The sequence below is a fragment of the Onychostoma macrolepis genome, chromosome 18, assembly GCF_012432095.1.
Source record: "Onychostoma macrolepis isolate SWU-2019 chromosome 18, ASM1243209v1, whole genome shotgun sequence".
Classification (NCBI taxonomy): Eukaryota; Metazoa; Chordata; class Actinopteri; order Cypriniformes; family Cyprinidae; genus Onychostoma; species Onychostoma macrolepis.
The window spans coordinates 25297156-25323245 of NC_081172.1; the positions used below are offsets into that span (position 1 = coordinate 25297156).

Here is a 26090-nt window from a genome sequence, read left to right on the forward strand (position 1 = left end):
AGTAAACACCATTGCTTAGAGACGCAAAGCAGTGATGTGATCTTTGTTTGGAGCTATTTTCGTTGGCAAAATTGAGCAAAAACAAGCAATATTATGTCTAAAATGTAAATGCTGACATCTGCATTTGTGTGATATAGATTAATGCATTTGTGTGATATAGATTAAGTTAACTATATTAAATTATATAAACATAAAAAAGCATACAGAAGCATTTTTGCCGTTTACAATTTAGAATGCCTTGAATTTTGAGTTTTAATGGACTAATAAATCACGTGCGTGCATTTTGTGTGTGATTTGGTGATATACTCGATAATGTCAGATCGCACATAATTACAACAACACTTACCATATTATCGCAGACGATGCTGTATCGCACACCCCAGAGCTCGATTTTGTAGTAAGTAACGAATATGCTTCGGGGAAATGTATCGGAGTAAAAATATACATTTTAATTAGGAAATGTAGTGGAGTAAAAGTTGGCTGAAATATTAAAACTCAAGTAAAGTACAGATACTTTATACTTCAAATACTTTTTACTTCGTTACATTACACCACTGTTGTTTAATGAAACAGGCTTGATTGAGTATTTAGAACTTCCTTTTTCTTTTGAGTTCATGAAAATGACACATTTTACAAAACCAGAATTGTTTTACCAAAGATGTAGATGATTTTGTTCCTTAATCGGAACAGATTTGGAGAAATTTACCATTATATCACTTGCTCACCAATGGATAAACAAAATAGGTAGAAGTAGATAGAACATAGTTAGTTACTATCCCTGAGTCTGACATAATTTCCTCACACACTGTTGAAAAAGTACCTGGCACTGATATTCTCTGATGACGGATATATAGACATGATGTAATGCTGATGGCTTCAGGGTAGAAGAAAAAGGTCTTGTTCATCACTGTGCAACATGAATGGACTGCTGCATCATTTAAAACAACATACCACACATCCACACAAGGTTTTAATAACTAATAAATTATTAAATAAGTGTACATAATCTATAACAGTCGGCATATTCATAAAAGTGCTTCTGATACAGATTAAGGATAAGTAGTTTGTTGTTAAACATTAATTTTTTTATAGTTTTGCATGTTTATTTTTGACCAAAAAAAAAAAAAAAAGTATTTCTCTAATCATCTGACATTCTAAATGAAGCAAGATCTTTGCTGAGTCTATTATACAATGCAGAGTGTAGTTTTTTCTTAAAGAATGCTTTGAAATGCCTCATCTACCCTCTCTGGGGATTTTATTTCAGGTTGATGAGATGTGGGTGACACGTCATTCAGCAGTGTGTGCACTGATCTGACCAGTTTCACTACAGGTCTCCACAAGTATCTTATTGCTTGCTGATCTTTGTGAAGGAATGATTTGGAAAAATACTTAAGTAAAAAAAATGCTAAAAAGAATGACTGATATATAAGCAGCTGAAATTCTCATTTAATAACAATATGCATTCTAGTTGTAATGTTTTAATTAATTTATTAAAATTAATTAATTAAATTATTGACAAAAACTCAGAACAATTAAGAAAATGCAATAAATCAAATAAACCAATGAATATAAAAACATTTAAATACTCAATAAACAATGAATAATTCAATGACATAATCACGCTGATAATGACTCCACCTGTGGACTTCATATCCCATGCTCCTTTGTACCACTAAAATTCTACATTCTCTGATTGGTTGCGTATTTCCATTAGGCGGGAACTGTGGGCGTGCTCTTACATTCTGATTGGCTGATGTGGAAGTCAATTACCAGGGCATTTCTAGTGTCTGGTTTCCTGTGTTACCGCCCTTGGGCTGAGACAGTGAAGACGGGTGCGGGAATTTTTTTGCTTTCCGACCAGGAATAGGTCAATAAAGGGTAAAACGCTTGCAGGAATTTCACTAAGGTAAGAAATATATTTCGTCCTCTGTCAGAGTGAGGTTAATATTAGGATAGAGGTCATAAATGTAGAGGTTTGTGTAGTTCAGGGGTTAGCTGGCTAAGCGCTCGAGCGCTGATATCCGTATGAGCGTGAGCAGATGGGCCAACAGTTTACGATATTACAGTTATCAAAAAATGTCAAGTTACCTCATAATTATAGCACACCGAGCCCATTATATATACTCACTTATATATTAAACCAGATACACGATTAAAACTAATTAACACATGCTTCACTGATTTTTATCAAGGTAACACTTGAGTCCATATGTGATATGAACATCATCATAGTAAATCATGTAACGTTACTGTCAGAAGAACTTTGGTTCAGTCATAGTCCAATTATACTGTAATTAAGCTAAATCACACAATGCGTATTTGAATTATGAATACTGCATCTTAATACATTATTTATGACTTATTGTTTTAGAATTTATTTTTTTTAAATGCGCTGTGTAAATGACGTTTTGCCTTAATGGCTATATCTGTATGATTGTAATAATTTTCCTTTTTTATGTTATTTAGTTTAATAATGTAAATTATGCGCGGAAATCTGTTGCAAACGCTACTCTTGATTAGAACATGCACGCGATGGTTATGATGCTAATGTAAACCTCACGCAGGTCAATTGTATGTTTAAAGTGACCCGTTGCTGTTATTATTATTATTATTGTAATGATGCTGTCGAGCAGAACGGGCGCAGCTGTGAGCTTGAATTCTCGTTATAACGGGTGTGGTCTCCACCCGGGGCGTGACTCTGCGTGGCTTTACATAACTGACTCATGGGATTTAATGCACATGCACAATATAGTATAACGCAACATAGGGCACAGTTCATAAAAGCATTGTGTGTGAGAGAATGAAAACTATTCCCAAACGAGCATGTTCTGCTTTCACAGATGATGATAATGGATCTATCTATCTATCTGTCTAGTACAGACTGGTACAGCTATTCAGTTCAATTGAGATTTATTTATGTAGCTCTTTTCATAATGCAGCTGACATGAGATATAGCACTGCAACAGTTTGAAGGATCTGTGTAAGATCTGTGGCACTTTAAAGAGCACTTGTCTCATGCAATGGTTGCTAGATGTGCCTCTTACACAATAAACATTTCAAAACCCACCCTCCATCTGGGTTCCATAAGCCTCGGTCTCTGTCTCTCAGAGGAAGTGATGGATGAGAAAGAACCGAAGAAAAGATTCTCCGTGTTGTCACTCTCAGGAGCCCAGCTAATTTTAGCTTTTTCCTTTTCTAGAGTAATGAAGCAGATCTCCTCACATTTCCTCTTATAAGTTTAATTTGAGTTTTATTAGACTAATAAATCACGTGCGTGCATTCTGTGTGTGATTCACACTGTGTGTTCACACTGAACCAATACTGATAACATTAAGTCAGTTACATACACTACCTTACAAAACTTTATTTTTAAACCTTTTTCTTTGCTAAATGAATACTTTACATCAGCAAGGATGCAGTAAATACATTCATAATGTTGAAAGTATAATAATAATAATAATTGTATTATAATATTTTTAGATGCTGTTTGTTCAAAGTTTTTATTAATCACAGAATTCTGAAAAAAAAAAAAAAAATGGTATAATAACTGATTTTACTATGTTCAACTGATTTCAGTATTGGTTATAATAATTAATGTTTCTTGACCACTATATCAAGTGACTGAAAAAAAACAGCTGTATGTTATTACATGAATAAATAAAAATGTATTTAATATTCATTTTAATATATACTAAAATAAAAACGTTTTCATGTATTCTAAGAATATTCTACAATATTGCAGTTTTTTTTTTTTATTATTAAAGAAATGTCATTATGGTGATATTAAGATTTTTTTTTTTTCAGAAACATTAAAAATCTTACAGACCACAAATTCTTGAATGTTAGTGTATATCATGTCAGGCTGATAAATATATAGTATTAAAAATATGTACTAGTACTTTGAAAAACATAAGCCGCATTAGTGAAGTCAATAGTTTTACAACTCTGCAATAGTGTAGGACATCAAAACAATGGAAATGTAAAGTGTCTATGAATGAAGAAAAAGTAACTCTGAAAGTAGCAATCTTTGCATAAAGACTTTTTGAGGATTGAACTTAACAAATTTTTAATCAATATTAATAAAAACAAAAAACCACAACGCAACACTTTTGTTATTCGGAGCTTTACTGATGTGTTGTTTTTGTGTGGTTGTGTGACCTTTTGCCCTGTGTCTTTTCAGCCTTATTATGGATTTGCCCTGTAATGCACTTATAGCAGAGGAAGAAGCAGTACTGGCTTCCTCCGTATTTTGTCTGTCTGTCGGATTAAGAGGTGTTGATAAGGTTTGTCTGATTGACAGCCACAGAGAATAACTAACATAACTAGATTTTACAGTTTCTAAATACAATGAATGGTTCAAAAGTCTCAGCCTTGATGCTACCTTGTAGTGATTGGTGGTTAGATTGTCAGAAGATCCCACCCCAGCACCTCTAAGATTATAAGGATTTATCATAGTCCACAAGGAGAAAAAGAAAGGCAAGTCATATTGCTTGGATAAGTAATCGGAAACCTCTCTAGGTTTAGGGCTTTGTTCAAATCCCCAACACCACTTAATTTGAGTATATTAAGCTTCCCTGTGTGGCACCTGTACGTTTATTGCTGGCAATCTCTTAAAAGTTGGTCATTTTTGCGATCCTTTGAAACACACAAAACACTAAAACTCCTCACTTTGAGTCATTTTGTATTGGGAAAAGGAAAGAGACTTGTGGTTAAGGATCTTGGCTGGTTGCAGGTTGATCTAAGGGGCAGTCCAGGATCAGAAGAGCTACTGAATTTGTTCTAGTTTTAGCACCATTTAACCCTTAAGCCACTTAAGACCCTGTTTTCTCCTGATTTAACTGTTCCTTTGTCTTCTGCAGTAACAAATATTGTGAGTAGAGAATCCTTCAAATCTGCTGCTAGTGCATAACTTCCTTAATACAGCTTTGGCTTGTTAAATTGGAAGTTAATGGGAACATTATGGATCTTTACCAAATGAGGGTCTCACACACTTCGCCTTAAGACTGAGAGTTAAGCTGATGCCAATCCTGCTGAGAAACCCAATGGCATTTTACTGGATTTACCACGGATTTTTCTTAGTCTTAGAGAGAGTCTAATTTACTTAGCCATTAAGTACTCATAAGTTAGACTGCGTTGAACATAAAGTCTCACTGTGATTTGTTATTGAGTTTGGCTGTTCATTTAAAACTGTTCATAAAAAACATTGCTATTTCGCTGATGGATCGACACGCAGTTTGATTTCACTCTCAGCTTTGGCACAAGCGCCAGTGAAAAAGAACACCCTCCAACAGTAATACAGTATTTTATTCTCATGCAACAGTCCAATTTAGTGCTTTTCTTCACCTTCACATTTACTATAATCTCTTAAACACTGACTGTTCTGTTTAGTCAGTCAGAATAGCTCAAGAAATACTTAAATTGCAGGTACTGTGAATAAAGTATTATTTTGAGCTGCGGGATTTCCCAGGGATTGTCATTACATACTTTGGCAACATCTAATTAGTCTTTAGTATGCACTATTTTCGGTCACCTAGTTGTGAGCCAGAAATGGCAGTTTGTTCATGAATTGGCAAATAAATGACATCAGCTTTTCCTGGAGTATTTTTGGCTGCTGGAATTTCCTTGTGTTTTATGGGTCTGATGGCTGACTTGAGCTGGCAGGGCTTGATTTAGGCTTCCCTGTCTAAAACCACAACCTTAAAGTCACAATTTTCAAAGAAAAAATCAAGACTCCTTGTGTTCTGTCTAGGTGTTTCTGAATACATGTCTAGTCTGTGTGTGATGGACCTGACCCTAACCAGTGTTATTATAGTAAACACAGGCTTGCTAGTCAGCTAGTCCTTCAGACAACAACGCCAGGTTTTGAAAATATGTAGTGATATACAGTACACAAACTGTAGCAACAGTGAGAGGGAGTGAGAGGGTGAAGTGTTCCACTCAGGAATATAGCATTGATGATTATTATTCATGTCTTTATTGAAACACTGCAGCTTGATGAAGTAGCTGAGGAATTTGGGGTTGGTGCAGATCTGCAGGGGAGTGAAGTTCAAAGGTCAAGGTGTTTCCAGATGGGAATGAGATGTTGCAAAATTTCCAGTCTTAGGTTAAAGATCGTGAGAGGGGAGTATCTGTCCAACATCAAACAGGACATGTCCAGTAGTCCGTCTCTCATTGATTAGTGGAAAAATGTTTGTAAAGTTAGTTAATGTAAGTGTTTGAACTTGTTATTGCAAGATATAGAGTGAATTTGCATTTTAATTCAGCCCATCTGTCGTTTATTTAATTTTTTTTTAATGCCTTGGTCTGAATGGACAAATAGACTATGCATGATCATGTCCACGTTTAAGCATAATCCAACATGTAATGCATCCAAAACATAATAATAATAATAATAATAATCAGTCTACCCCCGCTTTACTGCAACCATGCAATCCTGCAGATTTATGCCCAGTTTAACAAGGTTTATGCCTAGTCCCAGACTCAAATGCATGTTTTAGCTGTCTTAATTGGAAGCAACTTGAAAATGTTTCACACCAAAATGTTTTTTTTTCTAAGGCACATAAATAAAAAGCTAAATATTTAAAGTATTTTCTTTTCCGCCTTAGAATCCGTAAGAATTGAGGTATATTGTGTGTCTTCAGTGGCTACTGCAACTTCCATTGCAGTGCAGTGTAGTGTATGGACATTTTGAGAAAGTTAAGCGCAATAAAAATAACCAAATTAAATTTTGAATAAGTGTTGCAGGAGAGGATATTAATAGTTATAACTAAGGGTATTTAAAGCCACTGGAACTCATTGCTAAAATTGTTGTTTTATATACTAATATAATGGTATATACAGTATAATATGTTAAAATGTTATATGTACTATAGTTGACTGCAAAAATAGAACCAAATTTTCATGCCAAACAATTTGTTGTTGTGAACATGCCTTTATTCTAATGGCATGACGTGCTTTAATTTTTATTAAATTGTTAATATTTAATCTGTGAATCAGTAATATACTGAATTATAGGTTTTGCATCATTGCATTCTAAAATCTGTCAACACATTTTTTTGCTATTTTCTAAGACAAGTACTGAAGTTCGTTACTGACAAGCTTCATATATGCATCACATTAGTGTATGTATTTTTGACCAGAATTACCCATTTACCTCAGACAATGAATGATTTTTTCTGTGTAGGCATTTAATCAAACTGGACTGCAGTCTCTCTCTGACGGACAGTGTAAATCATGGCTCTTCCGTTTAAGAAAGATCTGGAGAAGTATAAGGAGATTGATGAGGATGAGATTCTGAACAAGCTGTCAGAGGAGGAACTCAAGCAACTGGAGAGTGCTCTAGAGGAGATCGACCCCGAGGTGAGATACACAGGCACCTTGCTTCACACTTTCAGATGAGCAGAGGCAATTGTAAACTCATGAATGTCTCATTGCTTTCTTTGTTGATGTCTGTATCATTACTATAGCAGCTGATGGAGATATACGAGATCACACTGCTAGAGCGAAGAGATCAGTTATTATAATGGTTTGTTCACCCAAAAATGAAAATTCTGTAAAACTTACTTTGTTCTGTGAAATATAAAAGAAAATATTTCCAAGAGTGTTGGTAACCAGTTTTGGGGACCATTGACATTGTATGGACAGGCTAAGCATTTTCATTTTTGCGTCAACTGTACCTTTAAGCACATGCGAATTAAAAGTATGAAAAATCAGTCCTAAAGATGAAAATGTAGTAATTTGTCATTTGTATACAGTGCAAAAAAAAAAAGGCTTTGAAAAACCAGACACAATCACCCTTATTCTTGGTAATTCACTGATAAGTGATGATGTAATTCACAGTGTTGTCATTGTGATAATGGGTGTGGTCATATATAATTTTGAACTGCAACTACAAAGTAAAATCACTTGTTTATCAAACTGTAGAAAATGGCCATTTCTAAATCTACCGTGAGGAGTTTCTGTTATGAGCTCTCATAAACAAGGTCTGTTTGTTTATGAGTAAACAGAGCTCAAGTTTGCTTCCAAACACAAGAGCTTTCTCTCAAGCAAACATATCTCAGCAATTTTTCCTATTAAACAAAAATGTAGTAAACGATTCAATTTTGACATGCAGTGTTCAGGTTCAGATCTGCCTATCATCATTACCAAACAAATGCAAATAATAGTTATTTACTTAAAAAGTAAGCAATTAATTGTGTGTAACTTGGCATGAAATGATAAGATATAAAAGTTTCATAGTATAACTGGTACCACATCTGTTCTGAATCCATTTTCCAGAATGCTTTGCTGCCAGCTGGACTCAGGCAGAAGGACCAGACCGCAAAAGCAGACACCGGCCCTTTTAACCGCGATAAACTGCTGCAGTATCTGGAGAAGGAGGCAATGGACTATAAAGACAGAGATGATTTCCTCCCCTTCACTGGAGAGAGGAAAGGTACACGGATGATATGTTTGATATCTGATATAGCAGTAGACATTAATAGAAACACCATTAAAAAATTGCAGCTCTCATTCTGATTGGATTGAATGGGAGGAGACATAAAAGTTCAGGTATTGAATATTAGCTACATTAACTTTTTAGTAAAATTTCTTAGAATAAATCAATAGGAATTTTAATAGTATGGCAAAGTTTAGAAAAATCAGTTTGATTGAAGATCTAGATTTTTAAAGCAATACTAGTAAATGCAATTCTGTAATTCACACATGTAAAAACATGTCACTTACTCATCCCCATGTTATTTCAGACACTAATGACTTCATTTCCTTTCAGGAACACAAAAGATGTTTAGTAGAGTAGTTATAGTAGATAGATATTTTTAGAAACAATTGGCCTAGGAGCTGCATTAAAATGAAGCAAACTTCATTTTAAAATGCCATGTTGTTCTTATTTTGGGGAGATGGCAACCTCTGCAGCTCTACCATTGGAGAAAGAGCAACTGTCAACTTGGATCAGATGTGCCTTGATAACCAGTCACATAATAGCCTTTGACGTCATTGAATTGCCGGTAGAGTTATATGTCAGTTGATCACCATTTGTTGATACCATAGAAATGAATGAGACATGCCGTACATTGAATCTTTGACGCAAAATTGTCAGTGATTTCTCTTAGAAAAATCTTTTATTTTTTTTTTTTTCAGTGTAAAACTCAAATATAGATGAATCTGAAATTAATGTTTAATGGCAAACATGTTGAAGATTAGCCAACATGTTATCAGTTCATTAAGTGATAAGTTGTTCCTCACAAAAGTGGTTTATACAGTGTGAAGCCTCTTCTCCTTTGACATCCATTAAAAAAACCTCCTGGACGCTCTTAAGACATGTTTATGGTTCTTTACGTCCTTTTGGAGCTTGAACGTATGTGTCACTGTACTTTTTTGCTTATATGGAAAAGAACAAGTCATGCAGGTTTGCGGAGTAAATAAATGCAAGAATTTTTCTTTTTTGGGTGAACCATTCCTGTTATGTTGGTTGGTTTATCAGCATTGGCTGCATCCAAACTTGCATGTTCTCTGAGGGTTCTTGTTTTGAATAAGTACCTACTGTGCAAACTTTGTTCCACGTGGTATGAATGTAATCTCAATATTCTGCATACATCTTGTTATTGTCATGTGATCTACGGTGTCACTTGCGTCGCTTCACTGCCACTCACAACTCCTCTCCGTGCCCCCCTCATGAGATACTAAAGAGTACATTGGATGCACACTTTAGAATCTCACCAAAGTAGATACACTTTTTTTTTTTTTTTTTTTTTTTTGGTACTTTTTCCCTACAGTTAATGTGAATTCAGACATACTACTCTTTTCACATACTATTTTCATCTACTATATATTAGGGAAGTAAAGATTCAGCCATCGAGGGGATTGAGCAGGCAAGGGAGTGGTGTACAGTATCTAATGGTATTTGCTCTGATCTGGTTGCTGTGGTTTTGCAGAAGTTTTCAGAGCTTTTGTCATAATTGTCACTCACTGCTCAGGCTGTGTGTGAGCCTTCCATGTTCTCTTGCTGTGTGTGAGTGAGAGTGCTGTATCAGCTCCTGTAGTGCTTTAGACGCTGCGGTCTCTGCAGGTATGATTAATTAATACCATCTGTTCTTACATAACCATACACACACTGCGACTCGGATGCTCCATATCTGTCTGTGTGTGGGTGGGATTGCCGTGTATGTGTGTTGGCTCGGCATGTGAGTGTCCCACCCAGTATATACTGTAGTGTACACACTGATTTTTATCTACTGAAGTTGCTGAGAAACACATGCTGATACACAGCATCATGATGCAGATAGTGTTTGGAGGAACAGGATCTTTAATAATGAATGATATTACTGTCTGACGGTAATGCTGAAAGCTTAGCTCTGTATATGTGCATGTAGATTGAAGTCCTGTTCGACAAAACAAATATTCGGTGCGATTAAAAGTTGCTAAATCTGACCGAACCTCCCCCTCTTCAATCGCTAAGATTTTTTTTTAAAGCCTAGTCTGTAGTTATTATAATTAGCTTCATAATAATAATAATAATAATAATAATAATAATAATAATAGATGTCTATGGTGTGCACTTATTTAAATATTTGACTTTACAAAATGACAATTCTGTCATTTAATTATTCACTCTGATGTCATTCCAAACCTGTAAGACCTCCGTTCATCTTAGGAACACAAATTTTTATATTTTTGATGAAATCCGAGAACTTTCGGACCCTGCACAACACAATTCACACGTTCAAGGTGCAGAAAGGTAGCAAGGACATCGTTAAAATAGTCCATGTGACATCAGTGGTTCAACCGTAACTTTATGGTATGAGCATATTAGGTACGGGAATATTTTTTGTGCGACTTCATTCAGCAAATGTTTTTTTTTTTTTCTTTGTGCACAAGTATTCTCGTACCTTCATAAAATTACGGTTGACCCAAGGATGTAAGACAACAAAGTAAAAAGGCGATCTAATATTAACAAAATCCAGTTCTTTAAATAATTCTGAATTCAATTTAGATTATTAAAATTAATTGGCAAACCTGAAATGACAATAATACACATTACAGTTATAGGTTATATTTAATGTCACTTTGTTATTAATCCTTCTAGGTAGTTTCTTCATAGATCTATGCATATTAAATAAAATAATGTAGAACACCTCCTGTATAAATGACCTCCGCATGTATGTTGTTTGTTAATTGGGATTCCTTTCAATTCAACTAACAGGTTCCACAGAAAATCAGTATTCCATCAGAAAAGCACACTTACAGGTTAAACGGGTAAATCATACCAGTCTGATCAGCAGTAACCTGTGACTCGCATGAGGAGTGTTTTTCCTGATTGATGGAACTGAACACTTAAGGGCCATTTCCATATTCAAGAGTCCATACAGATGTGGTCATTCTAACTAATTGATTTTAGTAAATCTAGCTTTATGAATTTTCGGAATGTTTCCAGGCATTTTCTGGACTGTCAGGAAAGCGAAACTCTACAGGAAGAGATCTAAAGCGAGTGTCTTGAGAGTATGTCTAAAGTTTCTCTCCTGGGCAGTGGGCACAAGCTTCTCGTCTGTTAAATCCATCATCTCGGATGGGTTAAGGATTTCTCGCACTCAGCATACATTAGCCTTTAATGGATTAATACACTCAGTTTTTACATTAGAGCGAACATTAGTGTGTACATTAGTGTTGTTGTAGACTCTTTTCCAGTTCTAAGAACGGTAAGGAATGATTACACTTATTATTTCCACTTGAGCTTGGTTTGGCACGTCACGATTACAAATTTTTCTATGTTGGAGAACGGTTTGGTCCGATAGTGGAAAAGTGGCTAATGAGACTGATTTATATTCATTTATTTACGGCTCAGATTTGTAAAAATCACAGGCACACACATACGGCTGTCTTTCTCACACACCCTTGTTCTATTAGTCGCGGTTCATTTGCGCTGTGTAATGTTCTTTAGGTCACTGAATGCTAATGTCTCATCATAACTCAAGCGTCTCTGTGTACAGTAGAAACAAAATAGTTTAGAAGTTGCTTTAGCATACATCTAAGTTGATTTTGTTTTTTAGAAAGTATGCATTAAATTGATCAAAAGTGACTAAGACAACTGCTTTTAATATTGATATTTAGACATTAGAAATGTTACTTGAGCACCAAATTAGCGTATTAGAATGGTTTTTAAAGGATTGTGAAAAGTAATGGCTATAAAGTAAATTCAGCAAAATTTAGATTTTAATTGATATTCACAATACTATTGCTTTTACTCTATTTTATATCAAAGAAATGTGGCCTTGGTGCAAATCTTACAGACTTTAAACTTTTGAATGGTGTTGTATTTTAAATTAATTCGATTTAAAAAAAAAAAAAAAAAAAAAAAAATTGTGCGCTGTTTGAGAATTTCTTGTTTTACAAAATTTAGATCGGCACATCTCACTAAATTCTGATTAAGTGGTTTTGCAGTGTGTTGAGGGTCTTTTTTTTTTTATTTATTTATTTATTTTTTTACTTCGTAAGTGCTTAATTTCATAAATGTGACTCAAGTGTTTTCAGTGCTTATAGTTTAGGATTCACTAGACTGGAATTTGAGAACATTTGTTCAATCTCAATGTCTGAGAACAAATGAGGAAACAGGAAGTGCTGGAATTCCTCTGGGATGAAGTCTAAATGGCCCTTAGCGACAGAGAGAATTTGAGAGATATGCATCTTTGCCAAGTGCTGCGTATCTCTTTCTTCATACTGCATGTTTCAATGGTAATACAGTCAGGGTGGGTACACATGACGCAAAAAGAGTTTGTTGCTGAGGTGTCATTTGATACACCTGTTATAATGAGGGAATTCAATGGAAAACTTAACTCTATGGATTTGTTGATGCCCTTGTGTCTTCTCTCTGATTTCCTCTATTTGCTCTGCTGTCCTGCTGAGGGCCTTTAGAGTGCAGCTGGCTATGACAGCCTGTGCAGAAAGACTCGTCTGTACTGGTCCACAGGGGAGGACTCTGTGATTGGGTCATGAAAGGACAGGAAGTAGTTAGGGAGGCAGAGGTCAGCCAAGATCAGCTCAGCGGCTCAGCTGAGCCCAAGAGACACACTGTGATGGGCCGAGCTCCTCTCTCTTCTGGTTCTGACTGGTTTTGTGCTGCAGGCTTTTCTCTACCACAGCCGTTTACATGAACTGAACAAAAAAGAAATGCTAAATAAAGGGCTTAAATAAAACGTTCCCTCTTTTCTCCATGTGAGGTCTGCTTAACAAAGATGCCTCTTCATATCCAGTACAGAACTGCTCTATTCTATTCATATCTGCCATTCAGAATCGGATTTTGTTCAGTTTCTGTCATCATGGTAATAGAACAAAATCAAACAAAGTTTGTGGTGTGGATTTAAATTATAATAATCTGATATAAGTGTTTTGTGATGCAGAATCATCAGGTTTAAGCAGCCAGTGCACTTAAGATTGTTCTCTATACTTATACTTTGGCTCTTGCATTGCATTTGATGATTGCATCATCAAATATGCTCTGTCATTGTCGTTCAAAAGTCTGGGGTCAGTAAGATTTTATGTTTATCTTAAGATAATTAAGTTTTTATTTTAAAAAGTTTATTTTAAAAGTTTTTCTCCAAAAAGTCTCTCATGGTTTCCAAGGCTGCAATAAAAATAAATAGAGGCACATTAATACTTTTAATATTTTAAAATGTAATTTATTCCTGTAATGGTAAAGCAGAATTTTCAGCAGTCATTACTCCAGTCTTCAGTGTCACATGAGCCTTTAGAAATGATTTTTCAGTATTCTTTGAATAAAGTTCAAACAACATTTATGTGAGAGAGAAATAATTTGTAACATTTATATGTATTTACTGTCACTTTTTTAAAAATTTAAATGTAACATTTAATGCGTCCTTGCTCAAAATAATTAATTTCTTAAAAACATCTTGCTGACACAATTATTTTCAATGATAGTGTAGTGAAGGTTAATCCAAAGTCAGTTGGTTTATGATCTGGGCTTTTTAAAACTGAAGGATTGATTCCAGATAGTAGTACGTATCAACAAGTGACCTCAGGTTAATGCAGAGAAGCTGTGCTGCAGTACGTCACACTGAATAACAGCATCTGTGTAATAACCAAACCCTGTTTTATTGTGTTGACATGAAGAGAACTTAACAGTATAGGAATACAGAGTCTCTATTACTGCAACGGGAGAGAATTTGCTCATTTCCAGCATGAAGCATGTTTTAATTTGCTCTTGTTAAAATAGTTGAGGGGTGATCTAATCTGTATCATTCGGCCCTGCTGTTTTCACTTCAGTACTGTTTTTTTTTTTTTTTTAATTTTTTTAGGTTCCAGTTGCATAAGAACGATTGTACTGTTTTAACTCATTTTGTTGGTTTTAATCAGTGTCCTGAATGCATTAACTTTGTGTGTTTGGAACATATAAAACTAAGAAATATATTTTTATTAAATATAATTTGTAGCTGAAGACTGTGTGTACACATGGCAGAAGTCACGTGAATCTATTTATGGCATATATACTCTATAATACTCTCTTTAAAACTCAGCAGCCTCTGCTTTCCACATCAGTGGCTCTTGCGAATAGTTTTCTCCAAACTTTTTTTTTTTTTTTCTGGTTCACATTCATTTTTTGCACTGATAACATGTGTTTGGAATTTAGCCACACCTCAAACACACAGCCTGTTCTTTTGTCCAGAGCAGTGAGAAAAGTCTTAGAACCCTCAGCCTGTTCCTGTTTGGAACTCTAGTGCGCCAACAATAACTTATAACAATAACACTGTGTTGTGCCCTTTAAAAGTAAAAGTGGTAAAATTGCTGTATCGCACTGCCTCTTTTGGCTTATTTCTCTTCCTTTACTCATTACAGTGTGAGTGTTTCACAATCACTGAATTGGGATTAGAAAAAGACAAACCAATCATTTGTTTGACATCAGTGGAGTCTCTCCAAACTGTGTCGTGTCGTGTTTCTCAATCTCACAGGCCTGAGTGACGAACTGCTGTCCAGCGTGGAAAAGGAAGCTGCGTATGAGTATGGAGTAGATAGTTCTGCTGGTTCAGGCCAGAGCTGCGGTTTAATCACATCTGTGTAATGAGAAGTTACAGCTGCCAGCTGCTATTATAATGGCTGGAAACATTATGTCATACATAAAAGTCTAGAATCATCATGTAACGTCATAGACACTTAAAGGAATACTTAAATTAAATGTGCCAAACCCTACATTATTTTAGAGTTCAACGGTGCCTGTTTACTTTTTCAATGGCCTTGTTTCCAGAAGGATTTTTCCCGTTTATTTTCCCAATAGGAATTAAAAAAAAAACAAAAACAAAAAAAAAAAACGTTAAAAGCTTTAAGGTGAACCAAAACATTACAAACTTTGATTTGAAGCAAAAAGTGTTTGAAAATTGGACAAAAAGACGAAAGTACAAGACTGGTCATTTTATTGCAAAAAATATTTGCAAATATTTAAGTATTTTGAGAGTGTAGGAAAACTGACTGCATGTCATTTGCAGTGCCTCAAAGGAGTTGGTCCTAAAGTGTTCTTTTGGCAAGGTTTACTTGTTGCGATTCTCTGATTGGTGGAGGAAATTTCTCTCCAAAATCATGGGTAATGTAGTTTTCTCTGATAAAAGATTAATTTAAAATATGCATTTTCATGTTCAACAAAAGCATTTACCATTGATTAACAACCTCATAGCTCACAGTAGGTCTGTCTGTAAAGTTACTGTTCAAAATCAATTACCTTAGGGAGAAAATGAATGGGATTTTTACTTCCAGAACCCGACTGTTGCAGAACGTCTCCTTTTGTTTTCCATGGAAGAAAGAAATGATACATGTTTGGATCAGTACAATGTTCATCTCCAAATGTCTCTCAAAATCCTGCATGAGTTGGAATGTTCCATATTTGCTTCTAATGGGCCGAGTAGTAGCATAAATCATGATGGACGTTAAATAAATGACTTTCCAGGAGTCTTTTTTTCTTTGTGAAACATCCCATTCAAATTATGACATTATGAGGTTTTACTGAAACGGAAGAACTAAATGATTTCAGCAGATCCCTCCCTTCACACTCACTCAGTATGAGAGAGATCAGCAGTCACATGTCCTGAATAAAGCTGTAGAGTGTGTTGTTCACTGTCCAGAGAGAATGAGCTCGTCACAAGACCAGCGTCACATTACCAACCTCATTATCAGCATCACAGAGTCCGATAGTATTGGAGTCTGGATGAGGTCAAGCGGTGAGCGGTTATCATGATGGGCCTGCTGTGCACCATTATTATCTGTGTGTCGAGTTCATAAACAGCAGCCATTCATACAGCTGGACATCATGTCTGACCACTAACCTTCTCTCTCTGCTGAAGTCTTCAGTAGCAATGTAGTCTTTTGACAGTTTTCAGTGAAGTAAAGGGCTGTTCACTTTTCTTGAGTTTATCATTTGACTGGGCAGCAATTTTGAAGCATTTCTGTTTGGAAGTGGGACAGTTCTAGAATTGTTTGTATATATATATAAGAATTTTTACATGGAACTACTTCCATGTTCATTTATTCGGTCTTGTAGCGTGACATTTGCATTAGTTTTTAAAATAAATTATTTTATTTAGCAAGGATGCATTAAATTGATCAAGACTTTTACAGTATATTTGTAGCTTTTTATTGCACAAAGCCTCAAAAGGCTTTCCTGTAGCTCAAATAGTAGAGCATGGTGCTAGCAACGCCAAGATCATGGGTTCGATTCCCAGGGAAAGCAAGAGCTGATAAAATGTAAAAACTGTAACTTGAATGCAATGTAAGTCGCTTTGGATAAAAGCGTCTGCTAAATGCATAAATGTAAATTTGTCTTTTGAGCCTTTGTGCAATAAAAAGCTCATTTCATCTGTGTCCATTTACTTCCTTTTTGGCCTAAGATTTTCTAGGTCAGAATGTCTACCTTAGGTTGTTTTGCTAAGTGTATAGTGTAAATGCAGATATCAGATATGGGTCACTTTTGAAAGATGTAAGTTATGCCATTTGTTACTGATTACTTTTTGTCTTTTTGTTCTAAAGGAAAGGTATGGATTCCCAAAAAGAAACCAATCGAGATCCATCAGGAGGAAGCCACGACCCTTGACCCGGAATTGGAAGAGGCACTTTCTAGCGCTACTGACACAGAACTGCATGACCTGGCAGGTAAAAACAACTACAGAAACTCACAAACTGATAATGGTAGATCAGCAAGAGTCAGAAGGTGCTTTCGCACCAATGGAACCTTTTCATAGTTCCTTGAACTATTGGCGGAACTAGGAATGTTTTTACTTCTAGGAACTCCGTTTGGGTGAACTAAATTATATCCTACTTCAGAGTAGGGTCTAAAACAGTTCTATAGGAACTACCAGGGACTTGCGTGTACACTGATTGGCCAAACTCTTATGAAACACCGGTTATCTGCATTTTTAAAAAGCTGTGTAAAAATGTTCACTCCACGAACATGGAAAACAGCGATAACGGTATTTACCTGTTGGCTGCAGCGTTGTGTTCTTTTCTCAGCCTCGACGATATTTAACACTGCATGTTTTCATAGGAGATGTAGTCGGATTTTCGTGCTCTTTTAATCGGAGGGGAAGGAAGAAATAAAGCTTCGTTCAGACTGTCAGTCCAAATCCGATTTTGTGCATATCCGGATGGAATCGGATTTGAATAACTGACTGCCCACACAGCATATCGCAACTGTTCATATCTGATTTGTGTGTCCATAAGCGCTCTTTCATTTCTACTGAATGTGCATTGGTTTCTATGGTAATGCCGTTGCGCTGTTATGACTACGCTAAAAACAACAGTAACAGCAATACAGATGTTGTCTTACCATCGCGGTTGCGCTGTAGTATTATTTTGTCATGTGAGGCAGCGGCAGAAACGCAGGAAGCTTGAAGTGGCTTTGTTCCGTGATGCTGTTTCCGCTACTTTGCATTTTTTTTTTTTTGGTCTCCGCTACTTTCAAAACACAAGGTACAAAAACAAAAAATGTTGGCCCCCTTCCCGATTTTTAGATTTTTTGCATATTTGTCACACTTAAAAGATTCAGATCATCAAACAAATTTTTAATATTACACCAAAGATAATGCAAGTAAATACAAAATGCCGTTTTTAAATGATGATTTCATTTATTAAGGGAAAAAAAAGCTGTCCAAACCTACCTGGCCCTACGTGAAAAGTTAATTGCCCCCTCCTATTAAATCATGAAAGAACTGTGATTAACCACATTATTTTAGAAAGCTGAGTTAAATTTCACTAGACACACCCAGGCCAGATTACTGCCAGACCTGTTGAATTAAGAAATCACTTAAATAGAACCTGTCTGACAAAGTGAAGCATGCTTAAAGAGCAACACATCATTCCGCGATCTTAAGAAATTCATAAACAGATGAGAAACAAAATAGTTGACATGTATCAGTCTGGAAAGGGTTATAAAGCCATTTCTAAGGCTTCAGGACTCCAGCAAACCATGGTCAGAGCCATTATCCACAAATGGAGAAAACTTGGAACAGTGGTGAACCTTCCCAGGAGTGGCCGGCCTACCAAAATTACTCCAAGAGCACAAAGACGACTCATCCAGGAGGTCATAAAAGAACCCAGAACAACATCTAAAGAACTGCAGGCCTCACTTGGGTCAACAAGTGATTCAACAATAAGAAAGAGACTGGGCAAAAACAGCATCCATGGGAGAGTTCCAAGGCAAAAGCCATTGCTGACCAAAAAGAACACACAGGCTAGTCTCACATTTGCCAAAAAATATCTTGATTATCCCCAAGACTTTGGGGCAAATATTCTGTGGACTGATGAGACAAAAGTTGAACTTTTTGGAAGGTGTGTGTCCCGTTACATCTGGCGTAAAACCAACACAGCATTTCATAAAAAGAACAGTGTGATGGTCTGAGGCTGCTTTGCAGCTTCAGAACCTGGATGACTTGCCATAATTGATAGAACCATGAATTCTGCACTCTATCAGAAAATCCTGAAGGAGAATGTCTGGCCATCAGTTCGTGACCTCAAGCTGAAGCGAACTTGGGTTCTGCAGCAGGACAATGATCCAAAACACAGCAGCAAGTCCACCTCTGAATGGCTGAAGAAAAACAAAATGAAGACTTTGGAGTGACCTAGTCAAAGTCCTGACCTGAATCCTATTGAGATGCTGTGGCATGACCTTAAAAAGGCGGTTCATGCTCAAACCCTCCAATGTGGCTGAATTGCACTTTTTCACACAGGGCCATGTGGGTTTGGATTTTGTTTTCCCTTCATAATAAAAAAATCTTCATTTAAAAACTGCATGTTGTGTTTACTTATCTTTTGATTAATATTTAAATTTGTTTGATCTGAAACATTAAAGTGTGACAAACATGCAAAAAAAAAAAAAATCGGGAAGGGGCCAACACTTTTTCACACCACTGTATGTATACTAGCAGTGTATTGTTTTGTTTTTTTTCCCGCTTGACTTGCACTTTGCAATGACACAAGCTTGTTTCTGCAAAGATGTTCAACATGTTTTCTGCAAAAACGTCTGACGTGTTTACGTTTTACGTGGCGTGAGGACGTGAAAAAGCTACGCTAAATCCGATCTGACCGTTCAGACTGAAACGGATTTCCAGAAATGCGATTTGAATAGGATTCCAAACTACATACGAATGTAGCTCGAAATGGATTTGCACAAATCGGATTTCATGTAGTTCGTTGCCGTTCAGACTATTTAAATATGATCGGATTTCAATTGGATTTGCACAAAAATCGGTTTGGGCTGACCGTCTGAACGAGGCTTTAGTTCTCTAGGAACTCCCCTGCTGGACAGTTCCTAGAACTGAGTTTAGCACCTAGAGAGAACGCTAATATCACTATGGTTAGTTTTATTGCTTTAAGCCTGAATTAACAGCTATGTGCTATCTGTTGTTCTAGTGTTTTCTGTTACTCTCTCTGCAATATTTTTTCCCTCCTTGACTCTGGGGGTCTGAACGCCCACACTGCATCACATCACAGCTCCAGAATAAAACAGCAAACACATCCTCTCTCTCTCTAAACAGCCTCTTTAAGAGATTGTCCCTGGCTGGTTTCCCTCACTGCATGATTCATTATAACCCTGATAAGCTTTATTCTCTTCATGTGCTGGATGTGTTTTTCAGCTGTGCCGAAACACAGGAATGTGAAAGTGGCTTCATGCAGTAACATCTATAATACCATAATAAAAATAGTAGTGAAGTGCTGCACATAAGCATTAAACAGCCTTTTTTTTAATGCACTGTGAATTATTACATTTTATCATGATGTTTTCATGTGGGTGCTTTTTTGTTTGTATTGTAACAGTGCTGTGTTGTGTTCTATAGCTATACTTGGAGTGAGCACACTGCTGACGAGCACGCAGAGTTATGACGGCACCTGTACAGACGGTTATAACAGTGAGTTTATTATTCTACAAATTGATTTCATCTTTCAGCAGACACCATAATTGTCAACATCTCATGCATTCTTGACACAGTAGAAGCTCATTTGTGAATGTTGTGTTTGTTGTAGATGTTATTAAGGGAGAAAAGGTAAAGCCAGTTTTTGATGAGCCACCAAATCCTACAAACGTGGAGGAAACTCTGCAGCGGATAAAGTCCAATGATTCCTCACTGACCGAAGTCAATCTCAACAACATAAAGGTAATGAGATTCAGTTTAGTACACTCAAACCAAGACACGTAATGGCCAAAAAAAAAATGCATTAGTCATTTTGATATTTATGATTATTAATTTTATATTGCCAACAAAATGCTTTCAAATACACTTTAGTCCAAACATTTGATACTACCTGACATTTCACAATCTGGGATTTAAAAAAAATTTACTGGAAATGCACAATTATTTATATATTTTTGAACTTTTTGAACAAAAAAAATCAACTTAAGTATTTTATTATTGCAAATTATGTCTGAGTAACTAATTAAATTAGTGACATGTAGGGCTGTCACGATAACCGCAATATCGCAATACCGCGCTATTGATGAGCATAACCGCAGAGGAATGCAACAACCGCAGAGGAATGCAACAACCGCAGCAACCGCGATATTTCGAGTTTTCTTTTTCGTAAGGTTACGCCCTTCTCGTTTTACACTTCGTGCATGTGTACTGAATATTACTAATGATAACAATGTGTATCATGCTGACTTGCACAGAGGCTCAGTAAATTTGCACTTAACAAGCCTAAACAGACAGCGAATGAGAGAGAGATCGACTGATCGCGTGCGATTACCTGCGTCTGTCCTTCAGGCTGAGTCATGTATATTTGTGAATACAGGTTGTCATGTCCAAGGAAAGCGAAATCTGTCTTAGCATTGACGCTCTGCTGGTCAGCTGAGCCTTTAAAAGTGTCGCTCAAAGTTAAAATGATTTAAACAGCGCGTTTCATTACAAATCTCTGAATGAATCAGCGCTTTTGAACGTGTAGTTGAATGAACGGTTTAAAGGCTCACTCAAAGACAGTCTCTTGCCGCCACCTTGAGGCGAAACAATGAAACTGCACTGACTGACAGCCGTCTAGAACACACAGGTGAAATATCAACAGAAAAAGTATCTGGTCAGTCAGAGTCGAGGATCAGAACTAACTGTTATATATAGATATTAGATAGATAGATAGAGATATATAGATAGATATATATATAGATATATATATATATATATATATATAGATAGATAGATAGATAGATAGATAGATAGATAGATAGATAGATAGAGATAGATAGAGATATAGAGATATAGAGATATAGAGATATAGAGATATAGAGATATAGAGAGATAGATAGATAGATAGATAGATAGATAGATAGATAGATAGATAGAGATATAGATAGATATATGCTAACAATATACTAATGATCTTATTGTCAGGTTTAAGTTTTATGTGGACTGTTATTTTGTCATTCTCTTCTGTTTACTTCACTTCCTGTTTCAACGCGATTTAGTTTCGGTTTTATTGGTTTCTGAATATGACCTCCTTGCATCGTAACACATTCACACACAGATATATATATATATATAATATTATGCGGTCATACCGCGTTATTGAGCCACTCAAAATTACCACAAGGGAAATTCCTTAACCGCGACAGCCCTAGTGACATGTCGCTCTTTTGTACAGAAGGCCTGCTTTTCTTGGTTCCACTAAAGCAGAAAATGCTCTATGAAACATTTTCAAATTATGCTGGAGAACATGATTATCATGATTATGCATTTGTTCTGCTCATTAAATTTCAAGTTAGACACACCAAATAATGCAACACTTTAACTCAAATTATGGTGATTTGTGAAACATTCTCAGTTGTGTTTTCAGATGTAGATGTCTCAGACTTTGGACTCTTTTGTTATTTGATTAAATAACAAATACTAATACAAATACTACTATATATAAATAATATGTGTGTGTGTGTGTGTATATATTAGGGCTGTCAATCGATTAAAATTTTGAATCGCATGATTGTCATGAGTTAACTCGTGATTAATCGCAACTTAATCGTACATTTTTAAACGCAACTTAAGTGTACCTTAAATTAATACTTTTCAAGTTTTTAATACTCTAATCAATATGGGCATGGACAAATATGGATGTTTTATGCAATATGTGTTTATTTGTGAAACCATCAACATAGAGCATGGAGTCTAGACATGTTTCAAAGGTCATGTTTTTCAAATGACTTGTTCATGTCTATTAGACACATGAAAAAAGAAATTCCTGGTTCCCTTTACTTCTCTTTCTTTGCACTGAGCAATTTACTTACACAAACCTGTTTACATTTTTGCAGGACAGGGCTGCTCACTTCTTCTGAACATGCAAAATGAACATTTATTATTTATTATTACATTTGTTTGCCTCTCTGTGCCCACATACTGTATTTTGATGCAGCTAAATTCTCAATAAAACTGTTTTCATTGTTATATTTTACGGTTTCTGTTGTCAGACAACGGAATGAATATGAAATAGTGACTGAAACACGATCCATTAAGACTAGGCTACATAACCAGCTCTCCTTTCCAAGATGTTAATCTGCACAAAAAAATCCTGATAATCGAGCCGTCGTCTGATTAAAATCAAATACACATAAGATAATGACAATAGCTGTGCTGTGATTTTGGCTATACTTGCATGTAAAATTAGAGAAGCAACAAAATATCAGTGTTTAACTGAAAGCGCTGCTCCTCTCCGCTGCTCGCTGAACAATGCAAACGCACAGAGAGAGAAAGAAAGGGGTGTGTGTCCGGGCTGCATTAATAAAATTAGTGCCTTTAAAATGAATTTGCATTAACTTTGACAGCATATATATATATATATATATATATTACGCCCTGCGTCTAGGGGTAGTAAAGATAAACTCTAAGCAGGGCATAATAAAACAGGGTTGTGGTTATGGAATCCCCAAGCACGATATCCTCCGGTCGATAATCAAACAAATACACGATGTTAGGTCAAAGAAAATAATTAGATTTATTTAATACAATCAAGTGGAATTTAGAGCATCTCTTCAAGGTGTCCCAGAGGCCAAAATAACAAACAAAACCAATCTAGAAAGAAAAGATAATAAACTAAATAACCTCAAATATGGAAAGTAAAATACATCTTACTTCCCTAACTACCTAACACAAATCAGAACCCAAACCAAATAGCCAAAACGGCAGGACACCCCTTTGCTCCACGCTCTTAGAATACAATGTTAAGAATGAACAAATTTGATCATCGGCCGGAGGAGGGATCCAGGAGCTCTCAACCCACACATGACCGAACCAACAATGAGCTCCCCGTTGAATGCCGGCGGCGTCCTTTAAAACAGAGTTCAGGTCCCCAACCACCGGGTCGCGACCCACTACCGGGCCGTGGAAGAATTCCTACCGGGTCGCGAGAAAGTTCTGGGGAAAATGTGTATAGATATGACGCTCTGTTATTTATTGTGCATAAATGATTTTTCTAATTACTCTTTATTTTCGTTGTATGCGATTGATATACAGTAGCAATTTGACGATGGTTAAATTAGTAAATAAAAGATTGCTCTGATCTGTCATAGGGCTTAAACGGATCGCAGTTGATCCGTGATATACGGACCAGGTCCAGACCCCACCGTTCGGCATGTGATTCGCAGATTAATTTGCCAATTTACACGTTCAATCTATTTAAAACCATAAGAAGAAACGAAACAGAACTCAATTCGTTACTTGCGCGCTGTACTCGCGCACACACCCGAAGCGCGCACAAGCGTACGTGTTTCAGACAGTGCGGCATACCGAATTGATTCCCCTTTCATGTATTCATGTAGTTTATAGAAGGCGAGCCAATGGATATCACACAAGCAACGTGCAAACTTTGCGCAATAGTTATGCCGGTGAACGTCTTAACTTCAGTCATACAGAAAGTGAAAGTAAAAAAACTGACGGAGCATTAACAGCGCATATTATCTCAGAGACAAGAGACGAATCTACTTCAACATGTGCTGATAACAGTATAAAAGAATAGAGCTGTTTTAAAGACCCTATCCACAACACCACAACCCCCCACATACACATACATACATATATATGTATATGTATGTATGTGTGTATACATGCATATATACATATACATATTATTTATATATAGTGGTATTTGTATTAGTATTTGTTATTTCATCAAATAATATCTGTTATTTGTCTCTCACTGGAAGCTATGTTATTTCTTATAAATTCATATGACCTAAAATGGAGGCTATGTCATAAAATCAGGATGAAGACCATGGCAATGAATTTAGTGACCATAAAAGAGCTGTTTAATTGTCCAAAAACAAATCTGATTTTAATGTTTTCCTTCTCTTTTCTTCTAGAACATTCCAATCCCGACTCTAAAGGACTTTGCAAAAGCTATGGAGAGGAACGCTCATGTGAAGAAGTTCAGTCTGGCTGCCACCAGAAGCAATGACCCTGTTGCCATGGTGAGGGACATGATTCACTTCAGATGTTCATGTGTTCGGGGTTAAGATTGGACAAATGCTGTCTTTAGGGATGAGCCTCCACATTTGTGATTTTTGTGTCAAAACAAATAAAGAATTGAATCTCTTGAAAACTCCTGAATCATGAACCTACAGTGAACTGATTCTTCCATGTCAAGTACTTTGCATGCTGTTTTTAAGTGTGTTTTCCAAACTCAATGTCTGCTGTTTTTCCATCATTGCTGGTGGTTTCAAATAGGCAGCATTTGTTAAACCTCTGAAAATTGTTGCATAAGTAGTTTTAAATATATTCCACTCTAAATAGATTATACTGTCATTACTGGTTTCTGGTGATTTGTCAGTGTCAAGTAGGTTGTCTGTCTTCACTAAAAGTGAAAAGCAGCTTGAAGCGCAAAAGCTAAGATAAACATGGAAGAGATCCGGCTCCCTTGACACCTCGTTAAAGCTATGTGTGTTTCTCTGTGTTCACTGCAGGCCTTCTCAGACATGCTACGAGAGAATAAGACGCTAAAAAGTTTGAATCTGGAGTCTAATTTTATCACGGGCACAGGAGTTCAGGCTCTGGTAGAAGCTCTGCGGGACAATGACACGCTTGCAGAGATCAAGATTGACAACCAGGTACAGCACACAAATTCAACCACATGCTGTTCTAAAACCAAGCTTTTTAATTTTTTTTACAATGTAGACTGTCACAGACTGGTGCTACCAGTGTGGTCTGCTCTGGTGATTTATAGTTTAGGTGGTTTTAACTTTGACACACAACTCGCATCCAGTGCGACTGTAGGTTGTCAACTTGCTACATTAATATCAAAATCATCTGATGCTGCTATATTATAATATATGTGGCTCATCCAGCCAACTTTGACACATACATTTTTGTTTTAAATTAATACTTTTATTTAGCATGGATGCATAAAATTGATTAAAAAAAAAAATTGACAAGACAAATTTACATTTTTATGAAATATTTCTAATATAATTGCGGTTCTTTTGAACTTTTTTTTAAGTCATCTAAGAACCCTAAAAAATGTTAAGCACCAAATCAGAATATTTCTGAAAGACCATGCTACATTGGAGTAAAATGAAGACATTGGAAATATGGCTGCTGAAAATTAAGTTTTTTGAAAATTAAGCCATCACAGGAATA

General features: G+C 36.1%; 1 protein-coding gene across 1 annotated transcript in view; it reads left to right on the forward strand.

Annotated features, from left to right (window-relative positions):
* The first annotated feature begins 1780 nt into the window (after positions 1-1780).
* Positions 1781-26090, forward strand: part of tmod2 (tropomodulin 2) — a 32436-nt gene continuing 8126 nt past the window's right edge. Inside the window, exons 1-8 of the mRNA XM_058751553.1 lie at positions 1781-1906; positions 7184-7359; positions 8278-8434; positions 17020-17142; positions 20322-20393; positions 20509-20639; positions 24818-24925; positions 25418-25561. Coding sequence (XP_058607536.1) covers positions 7234-7359; positions 8278-8434; positions 17020-17142; positions 20322-20393; positions 20509-20639; positions 24818-24925; positions 25418-25561 — 861 coding nt within the window. The 5' untranslated portion in view covers positions 1781-1906; positions 7184-7233. The remainder of the gene's footprint in view (positions 1907-7183; positions 7360-8277; positions 8435-17019; positions 17143-20321; positions 20394-20508; positions 20640-24817; positions 24926-25417; positions 25562-26090) is intronic.